Below are 20,710 nucleotides of genomic sequence, written 5' to 3'. Positions count from 1 at the left end.
TTGTTGTAAGCAGAGGAAGTTTATAGAGGGGGATTGTTATGTCATACAATTGGTGATTGAGTAATTTGCTCGTAATGTCGAGGAGCACTAAGTGGAAGATTGAGAAGACAAAAATAAAAGTTGTATTCCGGTTACAATTCCATGCAACACATGTAAGTCAAAATTTGTATTTGTGGAATTTTTTGGCACATGCTTTTTCTGAAGCTAATCACTCATTGATCTACTTAGATGTAAGATCATATTGAAGTCGAAGAATCGGTATATTAGAATTCATCTAGCAACATATGCGTACCAAATTGAACAAGTATAGCTTGTTAAGTGAATCAAGATATCTAGTCTTTTCAGAACCTGTTCTTTGACTGAAATTGAATGTGTATACTATAATGAAAGTTATTCTAATATCCATGTAAACCGAGGGAAAAAAAAGCAAGCTATTCGTTGTAATATCCATCCATATGATGAAGGTTAGAATTTAATGGTTTAATTGGAAATTATGTCAATGCCTTAAGTTTTAACCATCCATTTTATTAGGAAAGGAAATATAAGGTTTGACATTAGTCCATTAGACATCAAATCTAATAAACTACTTGAATAATTTGAGTGAATCCTTTTCATACATTTATCTGATCTGTGATTAAATCTTATATGTCTGGACAAGTCATAAATTTATAAGCTTTGTGTTGCATGCCATTTTTCAGTGCTTAATTATTCAACCGTAATGTTTTTTTTGATAAGAATTTCAGGCCTCGTTAAAAACCCCCTTCTTGATTGTTGGAGCTAGTAGTGTAGCTCCTTAATCAGCGGAAGGAGGAAAAGAGTGCCTAAGGATTTTATTGCACATAAGAGATTACAAAAGATACAACTTTACAAACACCTATAACAGAACCGATGAACAAAAACAACCTAAAACCACCAATAAATAGCACCACTAGACCAGCCAATTCCTTCATTAGGTAAGACATCAACCTCTAAATTGGCTGTCCTATTAACCAAATCTAACAACACCTAATGCAAAACAAACCAACATTACAACCAAAAACTTGAAAAAAAAACGCCTCTGAAAACATATGCCAAACAATTAAGTATCAATTGGAGGATCAAGTTCTAATGAGATATCGCAATCTTCGGGGACCCAAGAGTTAGGTTTGAAGGATGGATCAACTTCATGCACCATAATCTTGAATAAATTATCACCGACCTTCAATTCCAACAACTCATCAATTCTCACTTGATCTTTTGTGAGTATTTGGATTTTAGCCCGATCAAAAGATGATGGAAACTCGCAACTTTTGTCGATTGATAATAATTTGCCCCACTTTGTTGCAATGCTTTTGAAAGTATCTCAATTCCAAGCGTGAAAAGGAATACCTTCGCAAACTAACCACACGCGACGACAATTCACCACTAGGCTCTCGGACCAAGTTTCCACTCTGGAAAACCATTCTGTAAGAGTCTCTAGATAGTCATCCTTCACGATTCTCAACGAATCAGAGTCTTCAAAAACCATTAGAACTACATTTGTAGCAGCCCTCAACCGTAATGTTGGGAGAAGAATCTGATGGTTTAACTTATATTCAACTAGACTTCAGTTCATCTGAATGAATCTTTTCCTCTGATATGTGCTAAAATAACTCTTAAGTTTCCTACCATATACATTGCTAGTGTAATATGTGACTTTCCTTCATCACTGGAAAAAGATTCCACTGCATCATTCACCTTGCTTTCCGTGATTACTGCATGCTACGTGTAATTTCTTTTCTCCGTACAATTCAGATTCCACAAAGTGGATGGGATAAGCTCTATATATCCTTCGTTCCTGCTGATTCTGGAAAAACAACTGCAAAGACAACCAAAGCAAATGTGAGAAATGGAACTTGCAAATGGGCTGATCCAATTTATGAGACTACAAGGCTTCTCCAAGACATCAAAACTAAACAATTCGATGAAAAACTCTATAAGCTTGTTATGGCAATGGTTAGATCCTAGTTCTTACAATTTATTTGCAAAACTTTGACCACACGCTGAGTCTTACTATGACCTTAACTATCTTTCACCCGATCTATTTGGCAGGGTTCCTCAAGAACCAGCCTTCTTGGTGAGGCTACCATCAATCTCGCTGATTATGCTGATGCATCAAAGCCTTCAGTTGTTCCATTGCCTCTTATTGGCTGTGATTCTGGAGCTATATTACATGTGAGGGCTTTTGAATTTCTAAAAACACTCTTTGGGGATTATGTATCTTCCTCTAGAAAGTCTTTGAAACTCTTTCCTACCATAGATTTGTATTGTTTAAGGCCTAAATAATGTTTAATTTGTACTCAATGACAGGTCACTGTACAACTGTTAACCTCTAAAACTGGTTTCAGGTATTTATTGAAAACATGTGAACTCTTTGCTTGCTTCTAATTTCAAACTGCTTAATGCTTATATGTAATTACGTTTGGTCTCAGGGAGTTTGAACAGCAACGAGAATTTAAAGAGAGGGGATTGCAAGTTGGGCCGGACCAAAACAGTCCCGATCAGTCTTATTCTGGAAAAGCACCAGTTTCTGAGGAGATCGTCAACAATTATGTGGATAAGGTTCTGTTTGTTTCTTTTAGATTCTGTGATATTACTACATGTGTTGTACCGTAGTTAAAGATTCTTAGTATTTATTTTGTACTTTTACATTGAGCTCTTTACACATTTACTGTCAAATACAAATTCTTGGCTGAAGAGGATAATTGGTCATGGTTTCTTCAATGAGTGATTTTAAGGTCTATGATATCACTCATTGAAGAGAACTTTTTGCATATAGTCCAGGGTTGAATTTAAAATAATGTTGAAATCACAGAACTAGTGATTGACTTGATGCTTAAATTAGTGTGAAGATCAATGATATTCACATTATAAAGCCCTTTAGCAGTCCCATGCTACAATGCCAATATGCAACAAGTAATTTTAATGTATATTTAAATAAATTTTCATACATGTTCAGTTGTTTTATTTGGGTGAAAAGTTTGTTTTTCTACATTATGTGAAGGTCTACATTAGCAATTTAACTGTTACAAGCTTTTTTATGATTACTTTTCTGAATAATCTAGTCTTTTCTCAATTTATTTTGTATATAGGTCGATGCCAGGGTTCGATTTAAAGAAAAAGCTAAAGAAGCGCCTTTGGTTGAAGATGATTTGGGCTTGAATGAAGACTATGGATATTCAGCCGTTGGGTTTGATGACTCTTCAAACACTTCATATAGTTTATACACAGAGAAGCATGGTATGTCCAGCATTCATGAACTTGACAGCCTGAAGCATTCAGCCTCTGATGATTTGGCAGGACTTCACCACAGCCCTCAGCAAGAGAAAGAGGATCCCTCGGTTCATTGAGTATTGGTACAGGGGACTAGTGGGCCGGTTCATGGCTGGAGCTCAAACCATACCACAGATAGTGACTTAGCTGATGCTTATGAAGAGAACAGCAGACTCAGAGGATGCTTGGAAGCGGCAGAGTCATCTATTCAGGAACTTCAGACGGAACTAAGCTTGTTACAGAATCATGCCAGTCAAATAGGTGATGAAACAGAGAAGTTTGCTGAGCAACTTGTTGCTGAGATTTCTTCTGGAGAGAGGTTGGAGAAGGAGGTTTTTGCTTTAAAATCGGAATGTTCGAAGTTGAAAGATGACCTTGAGTTGTTGAAAAGATCTCAAATATGCCATTCATTGACAGAAGAAAAACTTATTAAAAAAGACCAGAGTCTCTTATTCCAAAACCTAGAGGTCATCTGGTCCAAGGGGATTGTAGTTATGGAGGCTCAGATAAGGGAACTTCAAAACAAGACAAGTTTGATTTACCACGAAAGAGAGCATAGGTTCTTTCATGAAGACTTGGAGGCATTGCTTGGCATTTTGCAAGATCTCAAACAAAGAACTCAAAAAGAAATATCTATTCTTAGTTCAGGACCATCTGATCGATACAATATGAAGGAGGGTCTCAGAGAAACGAGTTTAACAAATGGTGATATTTTTTTGCCTGAAACTAGTTTTGGTGTAGATCTTTATCAACCAGAGCTAGGCATGGTTCCACATGGTAGTGAGCCTGGTCGTATGTCACATGAACCTGATTATGTGGCTTCTTCTAATGCAATGAAAGGCAAAATCTTTGAACTTCTGGGACAGTTGGATGAATCAAAAGCCGAGCGGGCAAGCCTTGTAAAGAAAATGGAGCAGATGGAGTGCTACTATGAAGCTCTTGTTCAGGAGCTCGAGGAAAACCAAGGTCAGATGCTTGAAGAACTGCAAAGACTCAGAAATGAGCATTCTACTTGTTCGTATAGGGTGCAATCCACTAAGGCTGAGATGGAGACTATGCGCCAAGATATGAATGAGGAGATCTTGAGATTTTCAGAAGAAAAACAAGATCTGGAGTCTCTAACTAAGGAACTGGAAAGAAGGGCTATCATTGCAGAAGCAGCCCTCAAAAGGGCACGTCTGAATTATTCAGTTGCAGTGGGCCAGATGCAAAAGGATCTTGAGCTACTTTCTTCCCAGGTTATGTCTGTGTTTGAGACAAATGAGAATCTCATCAGGGAAGCTTTTGTAGATTCTTCACGATCGGATTCCCTAGAAAGATTGGAGATGGTGCAGAGACATGGACTGGATTCAGAAGAATTTCAACCCGTCAAGCCCTTGCATTGTCAAAACCAGCATGTAAGGGTGAAGAAACAACCATTGGGTGGAGATATTCTTTTAGAGGACTTGAGAAGATCCCTCCAGTTACAGGAAGGCCTTTACCTGAAGGTTGAAGAAGAAGTATGTGAAATGCTTTGCCAAAATGTCTACTTGGATCTGTTTTCAAAGACTCTACAAGAAACTTTACTTGAAGCAACTGCTGATATTAAACCCATGAAAGAGAGAACAGATGAGCTTACTCGACAATTGGAACTTTCAGCAGAGTACGAGGAGTTAGTGCAAAGGCTTGAGACAGCTATGAATGATGTTTATTCCCTTAATGAGTACGAGGCTACTAGCATTGTCAAATATAATGACATGGTTCTGCAAAAACAAACTCTAGAAGCAAATATAGAAAATGTGACCCGTGAAAATCATCTTCTCTTTGACAAGATAACTGACTTGGAATGCCTCTTGATGGAATACAAAAGTTATAAGAGCAAATATGATGCATGTGTCTTGGAGAAAACAAAGTTGGCTAATTTATTGAAGGAGCAAACCTGGGAAAATAATAATCTTCGAAATAATAACTCTTCTTTGCAGGAGGACTTGAGAATGATCAAAATTGAGTTTGATGGATTGGTTAATGTGAAGAAAAATTTCCAGAATACTGTTGACTTTCTGCAAATCAGGATCCGGAACTTATTGTTATCCTATGGCAAATTTTTGGATGAACTGTCCCTCTCAAGTGACTTGGTTGGTCGGGATATTGAGTCCAAGGACTTGACATCTGTCATGCTGCGGTTAGAAGAAGTCCATGGTATTGCACGTGAAAAAGTTCTTCATCTCTTAGTGGAAAAGAAAAATCTGATGGGCGAGCGGGATACGGCTCAGATATCTTTAAGTGCATTAGAGTCTGATGTGGTGCTAATGAAGCAGAAGTTTGATCATGATATACAATCCATGGCTGAGAAAATAGATTTATCTAATGTAGTGGCACAAAAGCTTCAGTCTCAAATTGAAGTTGTTGCTGAAAAGCTCAAGGTTAGCTCTGAAGTTGAAGAAATGTATGCACAACAGCAGAGGGATCTTTTATCTGATCTTGACCATTTTGAAGCAGAGCTGCAACAGCTTACTTCTAAGAACAAGGAGTTCGCTGAAGAAGTGTTGGTGTTAGAGTCTGTGAATGAAGAACTTGGAAGTAGTAAGTCGACTGTGGCTGAACTTATGGAAGAAAACGAAGTGCTGGAGCAATGCTTACAGGATAAATCTGAGGAGTCATCCAAACTTGCTTTAGAGATTAATGGTTTGAAAGAAAGCTTGCATTCTTTGCATGATGAGCTGCAAGCTGAAAGAAGCTCCAAAGAAAAACTACAGAGTATGGTTACGGATCTTACTTCCCAAATGAATGAGAAATACTATCAGTTGTTGCATTTCCATCAGCAGAAATCTGAATTGGTCAGTCTTAAGAAAATGTTATCAGATCTAGAATCTGAGAAAACTAGAGTTTGCAGTCTTTTGCAACAATGTGAAGAGTGCCTCTACAATGCTCACGAAGAATCTTCAACTATTACTTTTCTGGAATCTCAGCTGTCTGAAATGCATGAACTTTCTATTGCTGCAGATGTTAGCCTCATTTTCTTAAGAACTCAGTATGAATCCTGGACCAATGGCCTTATTTGTCAACTTTCCATCTACAAAAGGCTTCTTGTAGATCTTCGAGAAAAGCACCGTGATGTTGAGGACACTCTCAATGGTTATCTTGCTCGTGAAGCACATTACATTGAAGACAATGGAAGACTATCAGCATGTCTTGACTCCCTAAAGTCTGAGTTAGAAGCTGCAATGGATGACAAAAGGGTACTTCTCTCTAAAAATAGCTCTGTATTGGCTGAACTTGAGGACTACAAAAGTAAGCTTGCAAAAACTGTGTTTGATTACTCTGAGGATAAAAATCAGCTTGCTCTTGAAGTCAAACGGCTGAAGCACCTACTAGCCAGTTCCCAAGAAGAGATTGATAATCTGATGGTATCGAAAGAAGAACTCGAACTTCATATCATAGTACTCAATGCTAAATTGGATGAACAGGGCACTCACATAAGCTTACTGGAGGGGCATAGTAGGGAAGTGCTGCTACTGCAGAAACAGTGTAATGAGCTTTCTCAAAGGCTTTCTGAACAGATTTTGAAGACTGAAGAGCTCAAAAACTTGTCCATTCATTTGAAGGATCTCAAAGATAAGGCTGAAGCAGAGTCCACCCAGGTCCGGGAGAAGAGGGAATCTGAAGCGCCACCAACTGCTATGCAAGAGTCCTTGAGAATTGCATTTATCAAAGAACAGTATGAAACATGGTTACTAGAACTAAAGCGCCAGTTGGCCGTCTCCAAAAAGCATAGTGAGGAAATGCTGTGGAAATTACAAGATGCCATTGATGAAGTTGACAATAGAAAGAAAACTGAAGCTTCTTATTTAAAGAGAAATGAAGAGCTGGGAGCAAAGATCTTGGAATTGGAGACCGAGTTACGATCTTTGATTTCAGACAAGCATGAAAAAATGAGTTCTTATGACCTAATGAAGGCTGAATTGGATTGCTCAATGATAAGCCTTGAATGCTGTAAGGAAGAAAAACAGAAACTTGAAGCTTCTTTGCAAGAATGCAATGAAGAAAAATCTAAAATCTCAATTGAACTTAGCATTGTCAAAGAATCACTCGAGTCCTCCACATCAACTACGAACGTTCAGATGAAAAGAAATGAAAAACTAAAAGATGGTGTTTGTGGTGACTTGATTGTCAATAATGCTCCAACTAGGGACATAGATCATAGATATCTGGACCTAGGTACCTCAGCGAACTCCAAAGAAGGGCATCTGTTTTTACTTCCCATTAACAAAGATGAGTGTGAAAATTTGCTCACTAGTTTGCAACCTGAGCAGGTAACTTTTAACGTTTTGCTTAGAATAACTGTTTTTGAATGAACTATAATACTAAAATTTTATGTAGTATATGAAATCTCAACTTATTGTAGATGCAAGTTTGCTCATTTCCTTTGTAAGAACTGAAAATGCATTTGGTCCTAAGAATAAATACTGAAAGACTGGGGTGTTTTAATGGTTGTATCTTATGTAATTTTATGGTTCAATAAAATCCTAAGGCACTCTTTTCCTCCTTCCGTTGATTAAGGAGCTTACCTATAAGCTCCATTAACCAAGAAGGGGGTTTTTAACGAGGCCTGAAATTCTTATCAAAAAAATAAATAAATACTGAAAGACAATTGCATTATACTTTACTTGAACGTTATCTCTGTGTGACTATAGACGCATAAAATGTTTACCGATTAGTTTATGCTATCTATTAAGTATATTGTTGTGCTGGCCTGCTAATTGGTTAGTTATACTCACTGGTAAAACAGTCTGTCAAATTTATCCTGTTCCTTTTGCAAGAATCTTGGTTGAATATGTCTCAGGGAAATGCTAATCTACTTTCTTTTATCCTTTGCTGACTTTCTATTTACATATCGAAATTTCGTAGTAATGATGATTTGCTTAATTGTTTGTCAGGATCTTGTTGTCAGTAATGGAGTCCAAAGCGTTGCACTTGGCAACCAGAATAGTGATGCAAAACATCTAGCTTCAATCAATGATCGATTTAAAGCTCACAGTTTAAGATCAAGCATGGACCACCTAAACAGTGAGGTATGTTTATTTGTAGGCCTGCAAGACGATCTTTAGTGTGAATCTGACCCTAAATTGATTGTAGTTTCCTAATATATTGTTGAGCATGAGGGAATGTTGTGTCATTTTCTTTCATCAGTTAACTTTATTACTGTTGTGGCATAAAATTTCTTTAGGATAATACCCAATAATGGTGATTAGTATACTGACCTTTTTCCTACTTCTAGCTGGAAAGGATGAAAAATGAGAATATGGCTCTTTCAAAAGAAGCTCATCATTTCAACCCCAAGTTTCCAGGTTTAGAACGAGAACTAGTGCAATTACAGATGGTGAATCAATATGGACTTCTAACTACCATAAAGTTTTGATAAAAGTTCTACACAGGGCTCTCAATATTTTGCCTTCACACAGGTGAATGAAGAACTGGGAAACATATTCCCTTTCTTTAATGAATATTCAGAAAGTGGAAATGCATTCGAAAGGGTACTTGCATTGGAACTTGAGCTTGCGGAGGCATTGCAAACTAAGAAGAGATCGGACATCCTTTTTCCGAGGTATGCTAAGTTCTAGAAAACAACACTAGTCTGCTTTTCTGATTCCTTTACAGAGCTTAAGTGGCAAAATCTTTCGATTACATCTCTCATGAGAATCTTGTGCTCGAGGGAGACTATTTGCTTTGCCCCAAGGACATGTGTAGATTAAACCAAGGGGCTTTGGCCAAGTTTTATTTGGTCCCAAAGATGATCAAAGCAACCTTATGGTGACCCTTTACCTGGTATACCAGTAATTTGGGTGCAACAATCAAACCAATAACTGATGCTTGGTTATTGCTTGACTATTATGAGGCTGCATCTCATACACATCTAATTTGCTTGTTCTTTCCGCTTTAAAAAAAAATCTGATATTGGTTTTCAGTCTGTAAATCTTCTCATAGATGGAATTTCCACAAAAAATTATTAGTCCTCTTTCGCTAATGTTCATGTATATTGATTGTTCTTTCCTCTAGGCTTTCTCTTTACTGCTCTGATATCTCACTTTTGAGCCTTGATATGTCCAATAAGCTATTGCTAAAATCCAAATTTTATTAGACGTTGCAGTCAAGGGATAGGAACATTTGGGCAAGTGTAGTGTAAACTTAGCTTAGTGAATGAAAATGTTGAAGAATTTCGACATGATATTATTTTGTTGTCCAGCTCCTTGAAACAGCACAGTGATGAGGAAGCAGTGTTCAAAAGTTTCAGAGACATCAATGAGCTAATCAAAGATATGTTGGAAGTAAAGGGAAGATATGGAAATGTAGAGACTGAACTAAAAGAGATGAATGAGCGATACTCTCAACTAAGCCTTCAATTTGCAGAGATTGAAGGAGAGAGACAAAAACTCATGATGACTCTCAAGAATGTTCGAGCATCAAGGAAGCCGAGAAACTCTAACGGCGCATTGTCAGCCTCAGTTGCGGACACCATTCCCGAGCCACAAGAACAAACTTGGCAGTAGAGATATCCCTGAAATGACCATTTCACAGGCACAAGTTAATTCCTCCTCTTTTACTAAATTATCGCATTCCTTGTGAAAATTCACATGCTATTGAGCTATTGCAAGCTTCAAATTTTCCAAGGTTGGTATATATTTTGTGTATATATAGATATATATTTGTATATATAATACTTGGACCTTTTCCCCTTGGTCTTAGGGATGTAACTCTTATATTGAACAATGAAACAAATTCTTTGATCTGCAGGCTATTGGTTTGATCAGTTATGATCTTCCAATTGAAAAAGATTATAAATGAGAAATATTATATAGTTGGAAATTATATAATTTTGAAATTTAACTATAACAAATTAATTAGATTTTGTTACACATAATATTTTATGTTAAGAATAAATATTTCTTTTAAATTCATTAAATAATGACAGCCTTTTATTTGACCCTATTAAAAAAAAAGTTAATCCCTTATTTGATCATTTCTATAGATCAACTCCTTATGTGACAAACCTTTAAAAGGTCATCCCTAATTTGAGCATTTAACCATTATACGTTCTAAAAAAAAACCATTATACAAATGTATTATATAATAAATAAAGGGCAAACTAAATAAATGACCACATAACTAAGGGTAGAGTCGCGAAATGACAATTATTTTTAAATTTGCGTCAATATGATCATTGAACTATTTAAATGTTTTCAATATAGCCACCTGTCGTTAATATTTAACAGATTCGTTTACATGGCAATAGACAAAATTGGTATAATTAGGAGTCAGTCCTTGTAAAGTTACGTATTCGCGGCACTAGCACTATGCTTTGTTTTCTTTCATTTTGGTCACTACTTGTATATGATTTGTTTCCTTGGATTTTCATTTAATGCAATTTGATCCTGATTCTGTTTTTAATTTGTTTAATGTCTTAATTTGAGCATTAACTTTAAAATCTTTTATTTTATTCATGTATTAAATCTATGGATTATAGTTAATATTTTTTTATATATATTTAGGATTCAATTAAAATATTTTTATATATTATATATTATAGTTAATGATAGAAATAAAAAATAGACAAGTGAAGACTTAAATCTAGGCCAATTGAGAATATGATAACACTTAAATTGCTAAAAAAAATCTAATATGTTATTTATAATTATTTTAATATTTTAAATAAAATTTATTTTATATTTATTTATTAATGATTACATATTTGAAATTATATTTAAAATTAAATTAAAAAATTATTTAACATACCTGAATAGGGATGGGCGTGGGTTGGGTCGGATTTTTGATCCACCCGACTTGACCCGACTCAACCCGAAATAATATATTTATTTAAAAATATTATTTTTATGCAATAAAAATTGGGCTTTAATTGAAAGAAAATAATATATGGTGGGGCATTATTATAATTATCCCTAAATATATAAGGTAAAATTATAATTTTTTCGGGTCAAGTCGGATCGAGTATTTTTCACCCTAAACCTGAACCTGACCACCTAAACATAACCTTAAAAAAACCTAACCCGAACCCGAAATTTCTTTTAAAAATATAATCTGATTGGATTGGGTCGGGTCGGGTCAGAACCTTAAAAAATAATTTGAATATTAAATTATATTTTAATGATTTCATAAATATAATCATTAAAAAATAAATATAAAAACAATTTTTTAGCCTAAATTTCATAAATATAATCATTCTAAATTGGTCTATAAAATTTTAGATATTTTAATTTCATCCTCAAATTCATCCAACTATGTAATTCGTTTAAACCATAGTTTAACCTAAATTTCATTTTTTTCAAACATGTAATAATGTAACTTGGCCTAATGATTTTATTAACAATAGATGTGATTAGTATATACGCATATTTAGGATAAAATTGAAATAATCAAAAACTTTGGGACTAATTTAAAATGAAGATCACAGTTTGGAGATGAGAATTAAATGTTCAAAAGTTTAAGGAATAATTTAGAAAGATCATAGTTTAAGAATAAAATTAAAATATTTAAAAGTTTAAGGACTAATTTAGAATGAGGGACATAGGTTAGGGAAGTATGATAAAATTAACAGTAAATTTATTTTTATCCTTATTTGAACAAAAAAATAAATAATACAAATATATATATTTTTATAAGCAAAAAGGACCCGAGGTCCTTGAACTAGGCATTCTTTTGTGATGTCAAGTGAACTAGGTAGGAATCATATTCATGTAGAGAATCCAAGAGTAATAATCTAAGTGGCTACAAGGTGGATTTTAGAATAATAGACAATGTTACCTTAGATATTCATTGAGGGCTTGGGTTAGACTCGGTAGTCGACCTAAAAGAAGTTGTTAGCATAAGTCTTTCTTTGAGCTCAGAATTGCAAGCCTAGAGATAGGAGAATAGGTGGTTGTACCTTGTTGAGTCTAATGTGAACCCTAAGAAAATGTTAGGCCATAAAATCCTCCACCCTTGTGTATTCCATAGGGGAATATTTGTGTAGGTTGTCAAGCTAGATATGAGACTTTAAGTATTTTTCTGTATTGCTAGTAGAGGGTTTGTGTGATTTGTCCGCAGAGATTTAGTAATCCCAAGTTTAACATTAGAGATAAGGATCTCAATGAGAGTATTAAGAATATCCTAGTTGTAGTAGCCAGCATGTCAATCATCTTAATTGCTAGAAATATCATAATATATCTAAGCTAGTGCCAAGGCACTTTAGTTGCTAACTGGGCGCATATGCCTTAAGTACTCACAAGGGTAATTTAGCTTAGTGTTCATTCTGATGCAGCAGTTCCAAAATTTTATCCTATGTACTGAGGTTATTATAGGTATGTTAGTGAGTTACGAGTCTCGAGGTATGGAAAACCCTCTGATTTTGTCATTATGTATTCGGACATGAATGATAAGTGATTTAGCTAAGTGAGCCAAGTCTCGTCAGTGATGTCTTCGTGTTTGTATATGAGCGTGAGCTATATATAACACATATCAATATGTAGCGTCGCGTAGTACCGCAAATTTTTATTTAACTAGCGTTATCCGTCATCAAATAACTTTGTCACAACCCAATTTAAATAAAATAGAAAAAATAATAAAAATAAAAATTTTAAATCAATTTAGTTAAATTTAGGGGCCAAATTGCATGTTTTCAAAACTTGTAGCCCGTTTTAGAAGCTGTAGAAAATTCAGGGACATAACCATAAATTATCCCTTTTTTTATCGGTAGAGAAAAAAGATAAGGATTTGGTGTTGCGGGTATTGAAACCCTTAACTCCCAGAATGGCCACCCACACCCTAGTTATTTAGGTTAGGGTATTGTTAATGAATATAATGAACATTATGTATTTTATTTGTTTTAAGCTTGAGATAAAAATCTGATTTTTCTGCTATAATATGCGTCTCATTTCTTTCACCCACTCTCTCTCTTATGAGGTGTAATATATAATAAAAATATCTAGGGGTAATGATGAGGTTGTTGGGATATTGTTGGGTGCAAAATACCCCTCATACCCCTAGAATCACATGTTGTGCATGAACCTTATCCTCCAGGTGTCAATGGTCCCCTAGTAGGCTGTTACAACCATCATTTCACGTGCAGAGCCAGCTGTCCACGTACAGCTGTATGTTTTTGTCGTTTTCTGCGCCAGAAATGCCAAGGCATTTCAATCTGCTTCAGCAACGTGTGATGCCACATCATTACTTCCCAGCTCGCCTATTTTGCTTGTTATTTCCTCCACATACTAAAAACCACGCATTCCTCTTCATATAGCACCTTAATAAAATAAAATAACACAACCACCAAAAATGCAATTATATGCTGCTACATACATCTAAAATGACCTATATATACCCTTAAACAAACAATAACTTAAGTTGAAAAGGCCTTAAAAATAGTCTTTTTACGGAGTTATCATGAACCTATATAAGGAATTACTAGTTTGATCAGAACAGAACTAGCAGAGACTTCATACCAGATCCCAGAGTACCTCGAAGATAAACATTTTTTCCAGACAGTAACCAGTGGTAGCAGGAAATCAGAGTTCAAACATATTTATTTATCAGTAAAAACAGTAACCAGAGAACACATATCATGTAGCCATAGTTCATAAACAATAAATCAATACTTCAGTAAATTCGTAATTTCAGAAAATCACATTATAAAACAGGTAAAACAATTATATGGCATATAAGGAACACACTAGAGGATCCAGTTATTTTCCGTAGGTATTTAGCAATTATCAAGCGGGGGAAATACGAAACTTCTGCAAACTGATTGAATTTCAAAAATGAGATCCTTATAAAAAGAAAGTTTGATAACTAGCGGATTCATCAGTCATTCAATAAACGATTTATCAAGATCATAGTATTCAGATATTTTTCGGAGGCACTAAGTAATCAGAAAGGTATTCAGAATCTTTTATATCAGAGCTACTTGAGATTTCAGATATGACAGACTTGATTCCATTATTCAGGCAATCAGAGGCATTTTAGAATTTTGGTTTCTCGAAGAATTCTTAGTAATTTAACCTAATGAGAGTAAAAAACCTTTTATAAAATTTAGGATTTATATCAAATTATCAGGGTTTCGAGTTAAATTAAACTAATCAATCCCAACACTTAGATACTTGCCAACCATTCAGACTGAGGTACTTCACCATTATTCACTTCTTAATATTGATTGCTCTAGTTAAACTGATCACCTTCAGAATCATCGTTGAATGGATCTTAGGGAGACGAACATGTATTCCAATGGTATTTATGTCATTTCTGTATTGCAATAGTATCAAGAAATATCGACATGCTTTATTTATGGTTCATAATCCTTATAGATAGTACAACATATAAGTTCATCAGCGTTTCCAGACTTATCCCAGTCGTCCGCTTTTGAAGGTACTTAGGTTATTTAATATTCAAGTTTATCCCGATCATTTCTGAGTTTATAGAGTAATTCGATCATTTCAACAATTCAGATACGTACAATACTTCTATTTATTTCACTTTTTCATAAAATATAGTCATGTCGAGTAATTCAGACGTGTAAAGTACTTTCGATAATTTATCCTTTAACGAGATTAATCAGAATTTACGAGTCCTGAGATTAATTGATTTACTAATTAAATCACTGAACTTAGATTTATCTCTTATCGATCTTCTAGTTCCTTACACGAGTCAATTGATTCTTATTGTGTTTATTGTCTTTATATTGTATTTAATTCGAGTCCATCAATAATTAACTCTATGTAATTGACCAATAACTCCAATCATGCATTAACAAATCACCAACATGTACCATAAAGCATGCATAAGGTAGTAAAATATTACCTCGATTTTTAGCCATATAGGTTAACCAATTAAACTTCATTTGATCGCCCTCGAACTTTAATTCCACGTCTCATAATGTCTCAGAAACATGACCAAACTAATTACATTAGAAACGAAACTTAAACGTTAAAATTTGTATTGAATTGGGAGATAAAAATGCCGAAAACAACTTATCGGGTTTGAATTTGGCAAAACAAACTTCGGATTCGAACTCGGGACGTCGAAAAACATAAAATATGACTTTTAAAAAAATTTAAATTTTTTGGTCAAAGTCAACGGTCAAACTGGTCAAGGTCAACGGGCAGGTCAACGATCATGTCAAAATCAATGTTTTGGGACAAGGTCAACGGGTCAGACCGGTTCAGGTTGACTCATTTTGGTCCGAGTTGATTCAGACTAGAACCAGTTCTAGTATATTCTAAGGTTGGGGAGGATCCCCACGTGCACACGACAGTGCGTGGCGACGGGTGGCAACGGCGACGGGGTCGGGAACGACAACTGAGTACTCCAATAGCTTCAATGAACCAAAATTTATCCACAACAGCCCAAAACTTCGTCTATAAGCCTTGAAATTGAACGGAAAAGTCTAAGGAGCTTACCCAGGTCGACAACGGGGAAAACGACAACGACAGAGTAACCCAAGGGCTGGGTTTTAATTAGAAATGGCGGGTGAACACAGTGGCGACAGTGGTGAGGTAAGAAGAAGATTGAGGCTGCCGAAAAACGCATTTAACCGATGCGATAGGGGTTTGACGGGTTTCTCTTGCTTCACGACGGACGGTAGCTGATTTGGGTAAACCGGGGCTCAGGATTGGATCGTGGGTTATTGCCGAGCTCGCTGGACGCGACGATACACTTCACCAACGACCAGAGGAGGTTGAACGGAGAGTAACATAGGGTGGTTTGGGTTGGAATAAATAGGTTTGGGGTTTAGGAATAATTCACAACCGGTGTTTCTCTAATTTTATTTTGGGATACAACCCAAACCACATTGATATAAAAATATATTGTATTAAATAAATCATCAATAGGAGCCTAGCATGGTGGCTAGGGTATGACAATCCTAACCCTAGGGTCACGAGGTCAAGCCCCCTTAGTCACTAAATCCCCATTTTTTTTATATTTTCAACTTACTAAAAAAAAGGGAATAATTCAAGGTTAAGTCCTTGAACTTCTCATACTTTTCAAAATCGAACTACAAACTTTTGAAAATTTGCAATTTAGTCTTCAACTTTTGAAAATTTGCAATTTAGTCCTCAACTTTCTTTTAATTAAATTTTGGGGTGTTACAAATGTCTTGAAATTAAATATTTTAAAATAGTGATTTTAAAAACATTTTAAGATTTTTTAAAATAATAATATATTTAATATATATTTTAAATAATATTTTTAAAAAATTATAACAACCAATATATTATATTTTGGATGTTTGTCACAGTTGAAATACTTAAATGGTTATATTACTACCTAGGGGTGAGCAACGAAACCGAGAAAACCGAAAAACCGACACGAACCGAGTAAAACGGTTCGGTTCGGTTTGGCTTTAAACGGTTCGGTTTTCGGTTCGGTTTAAAGGCTTCATTTTTTTGATTCGGTTCGGTTCGGGTTTTCCATATGGAACCCATTTGTTCCATATTGAACCGAATAGGCAATTTTTGTAAAAAAAATTATAGTTTCAAGTGATTTTTTCATTGAAAAACCGAAAAACCGAACCGAACCGAACCGAAAAACCCGAACCGTTAAAAAACCCGAACCGAACCGAAAAAACCAGTTTCAGTTTTTTCGGTTTTTTAACTATTCAGTTTCGGTTTCGGTTTAAATATTGAAAAACCGTTTATTTCGGTTCGGTTCTGTTTTTGGTAAAAAACCGAACCGAACCGAATACACCCCTATTACTAACATCATACATTTAAATTAATTGTAAAAAAGTTTAAATAAATAAATATAAAAGAATTGTAATTTATGTGCCCGTCCCTTTTTCCCATATATATGGGGTAAGGGGGGGAGGTAAGATAGTAGGCTACCCCCAACACCAGGTTGAGAGCAGCTTCCGTAAGAGACCTCCGAATTATAAAATGCCCTCCGTGGGACTCGATCCCACGACCTCAAGGTTAAAAACCTTGTGTATGGTCATTTCTATAAAAGAATTGTAATTTATGTATTTTTTTATATTAAGTAAGTTTTTATAAGTTTGTTCCAAAAAAATTATAATGATAATAGATCGAATAATTATTATATATAAGGTAAATTACACGTTTATTCACTGAATTATACTCTCTCTTCTATTTCATTGACAATACTTTCAATTTTTTCAATTTACTTACTAAATTTTATAGATTGATTTTTTATCACTCAGTTATTAACTTTCTAACCGTATCATGACATTGCAACCAACATAAAAACGATACCGTTTTAGATTCCTAGACAAAATTAAATTTAGTTCAAAACGACGTGGTTTTGATTCCTTAAAATATTTATTTTTTCTCGTTTCATCTTTGTTCTTCCTTTTCTTAAATTTTATGTTACATATTGCAGCCTACAACTCTACCATAGGTTGACTAATCCGGTCATTTTTATCGTCATTTCAATCCGTCCATATTCATTATCGATGTTTTCTTGTAACAAGAAGGAATTTTATGTAACAAATAAACGAAGAGGAATGAAGCAGACAAACAAAATTTATCGTCATTTCAACTATCTATTGTGTTTGCGATTGACAAAGAAGGAAGGATTCCTTGGGGGATTGACAAAGAAAAAGAAAATAAGATCAAAGAGGGTAATCAAAAGGGGGGGGAAAAACCTTGGATAATGAAATTAGCACGAGAAAAAGTTTTAAAACCAGCAACAAATTTTCCATTCTCAAGCTTACGGGATGAAATTTTCCTTCTAATGATCCTTCTTTTGTCCAAAATCTTCCTTTTCTTCTTTCTCAATCACTGAAATTTTCCTTCCTTCGAAACATAACAACAAGAATACATATAAAATGAGAAGATTTGGGGGTTGGGATTGAGATTGAGATTGAAGTTTTGGATTAGGGTTTAGTAAATTTAGTTTTATTTTTTTATTTTAAAATCTTGTTTGGAATTAAATATTAGTAATTTTTATTTAATATCAATTTGACGTGATCTGTTTAATATTAAATTATTTCACATCATTCATATGTTAGGAAAAACGGTCAAGTGATTAAAGAAATTTAATCTATAAAATTTAGTGAGTAAATTAAAAATATTAAAAATACAGTAAATAAATAAGAGAAAGAATAAAATTTAGTGAACAAGCATGTAATTTAACCTATATATATATAATTCAGTACCGCACCCACAATTCTTCCTCTGGCATCCATCTCAAAGTGCCCATGTGAGCACCGACAACAGCCAGCTGCGTTCAATCAGGACCAGTATTTTTATCCTCCACGTCCTCATCTTAACATTCCCCCTCCACTCCCACCAATAACATATTTCCACGTCATCAGTCTTTCAGCAAAACAGCCTTTTTTCTTAACAAAATTACAAAATCGCCACCGCCGTTTCGACGTGGCACCCAACCCCAGCAACTCGCACATCTTTAAAGTCACACATGAATATAATCCCCCGACGCGGCGTAGCCAGTTATCATTTCCCTGTTTTTCTAAATACCACCCTTTTATTTAATTTTCCCTATCGTCTTGTCTCTAAGCATTTCTTCATTACATTTTTCAAGAAAATAACTCAGGAAAAAAAATGGCCAAACTCTTGTTGTTCGTTGCACTATGTGTGCTTCCAGCTTTGGTCAGTGCTACACGCATAGTGAAGGACCCATTGAAGGTCCAAGGGCATGTGTACTGTGACCGCTGCCGTGCTGGTTTTGAAACCCCCAAGAGCCGATGCGTTCCTGGTACTTTCTCTTTCATTTTTGGGTGTTTATGTCGGTGCCATTGTTGGATCTGGTGTTTTAGCTTCTGAACTGGTAGATCTATGAACTAGTTTCCAGGTTTTGATGTTACTTTGAGTTGAAATGAATAATAGGGTATTTGTAAAAAGCACAAAGTTCGGGACTTGGAAATCAATAGGAGATCCAATGGTGAAAACTTTATAGTTTTAAGATGGGTTTGTTCATGGTTTTATTATGTAGCTGTCGGTGTTGAGAAATTAATTGTGTCGCTTTGATGATTTTGGTTTTGAATTTTTGGCTTTTGCAGATGCCAAGGTTAAGTTGATGTGCTCCGACAGGAAGACCGGCGAAGTTGTGTACGAGAAGGAGGGCTACACCGACAAAGCCGGAAAATACGAGATTGTTGTGCCTGAGGATCACTGGGATCAGATCTGTGATGCACTTCTTGTGAAGAGCTCCCAGCCTGATTGTGCCACGATGACCCCGGGTCGCGAACGTGCCCGTGTCATCTTGACCAACTACAATGGCATCGCTTCCACCACTCGATACGCTAATGCAATGGGCTTCATGGCCGATGAACCTGAAGCTGGCTGTGCTGAGATGATGAAGATGTATCAGGAAGATGTTTAAGAGTGGTTTGGTGTTGTATGCGTATGAATTATGTTGTTGTCTGCTAATCGTTATGTGAATTGCTTCGTTTATTTCTACATTTAGAGGACTTAAAATAACTTAATTTGAATTGCTTCGGTCTCGGAAGTGTTCTTTAGGGTAATTGTTGTACTTTTCACCTGATGGATCTGCCAATTCATTACAAAAACAAATTTTTTTTCCTCATAATTTGCCAGTGAAGATGGATTTAAAACAGCTGTTTACTCTACTGGTCAAGAAATAAGACCCTTGTATTGCCATCAAATAATCTTGGGGACTCCGTTAACACGATTGTAATCAGCTGGTTTACCTTGTTGAATCCAACTCTCTATAGGTAGGTGCATAAGCGAACACAAATGAGATGAGGTTATGTTTATGTTTGTTTCACTTTAATGCAATTTGTTTTTTGTTAGTTCGTTTTCGTTTTTTTTATAAACGTACTCATCGATTCTTAAAATGATAAATGAACACGTTTTTTGTTTGTTCGCGTTCGTTTTTTAAAATAATAAACGTACACATCGATTCTTAAAATAATAAATGAACACGTTTTTTGTTTGTTCGTGTTCGTTTTTTAAAATAATAAACTTACACATTGATTCTTAAAATGATAAATGAACACAAATGAACAAATATAAACAACATAAACGACAGAACAAAAATTTATTTGGATTTATATTTGAGATTTTTTTCTTTTTTTCAAATAATTTTAGTACTTATATTTTCTTTAATTGGTTTAGGTATTTTTATTTGGGGTTAAAATTTATTAGGTTTTAATATTTTAAACGTTTGTGGATTGAACTAAATATAAACGAATGAACATAAATAAATAAACATAAACGAATGGATTATCAAATGTAAATGAACGAACGAGTCTTTTGTTTGTGTTTGTTCATTTAATTAAACGAACATAAAATCTTGTTCATGTTTGTTCGTTTATTAAATAAACGAACGTAAACAAATTTTCCATCAAATGGTTTACAAACAATTTACTTTACAAACGGTTTGATGAACGTTTGATTCGTTTACAAACCTACTATTAGGTATATGCTAAGGTGAACTTATCTGAAATAAAAAAGAA

The 20,710-nt window shown here is 34.9% G+C and overlaps 2 protein-coding genes across 2 annotated transcripts; both read left to right on the top strand.

Annotated features, from left to right (window-relative positions):
• The first annotated feature begins 13 nt into the window (after window positions 1-13).
• On the top strand, window positions 14-9,952 carry LOC120191268 (putative leucine-rich repeat-containing protein DDB_G0290503). The gene is given in 10 exon segments (XM_039194250.1): window positions 14-152; window positions 1,774-1,974; window positions 2,071-2,193; window positions 2,329-2,366; window positions 2,451-2,589; window positions 3,111-7,583; window positions 8,208-8,342; window positions 8,549-8,650; window positions 8,733-8,875; window positions 9,515-9,952. Coding segments are annotated over 10 exon segments (5,736 nt in total). The 5' UTR covers window positions 14-74; the 3' UTR covers window positions 9,819-9,952.
• An 8,811-nt stretch (window positions 9,953-18,763) lies between these two features.
• Window positions 18,764-19,723, top strand: LOC120191238 (protein DOWNSTREAM OF FLC-like). The gene is made up of 2 exons (XM_039194212.1): window positions 18,764-18,987; window positions 19,292-19,723. The coding sequence occupies exons 1-2, from the start codon at window positions 18,834-18,836 to the stop codon at window positions 19,612-19,614; spliced, it is 477 nt and encodes a 158-aa protein (XP_039050143.1). The 5' UTR covers window positions 18,764-18,833; the 3' UTR covers window positions 19,615-19,723.
• The last annotated feature ends 987 nt before the right edge of the window (window positions 19,724-20,710 follow it).

This window comes from Hibiscus syriacus, unplaced genomic scaffold (genome assembly GCF_006381635.1).
Source record: "Hibiscus syriacus cultivar Baekdansim isolate YM2019G1 unplaced genomic scaffold, ASM638163v2 tig00116965_pilon, whole genome shotgun sequence".
In the NCBI taxonomy this organism is placed as follows: Eukaryota; Viridiplantae; Streptophyta; class Magnoliopsida; order Malvales; family Malvaceae; genus Hibiscus; species Hibiscus syriacus.
This window is presented reverse-complemented; position numbering and strand designations above follow the sequence as displayed.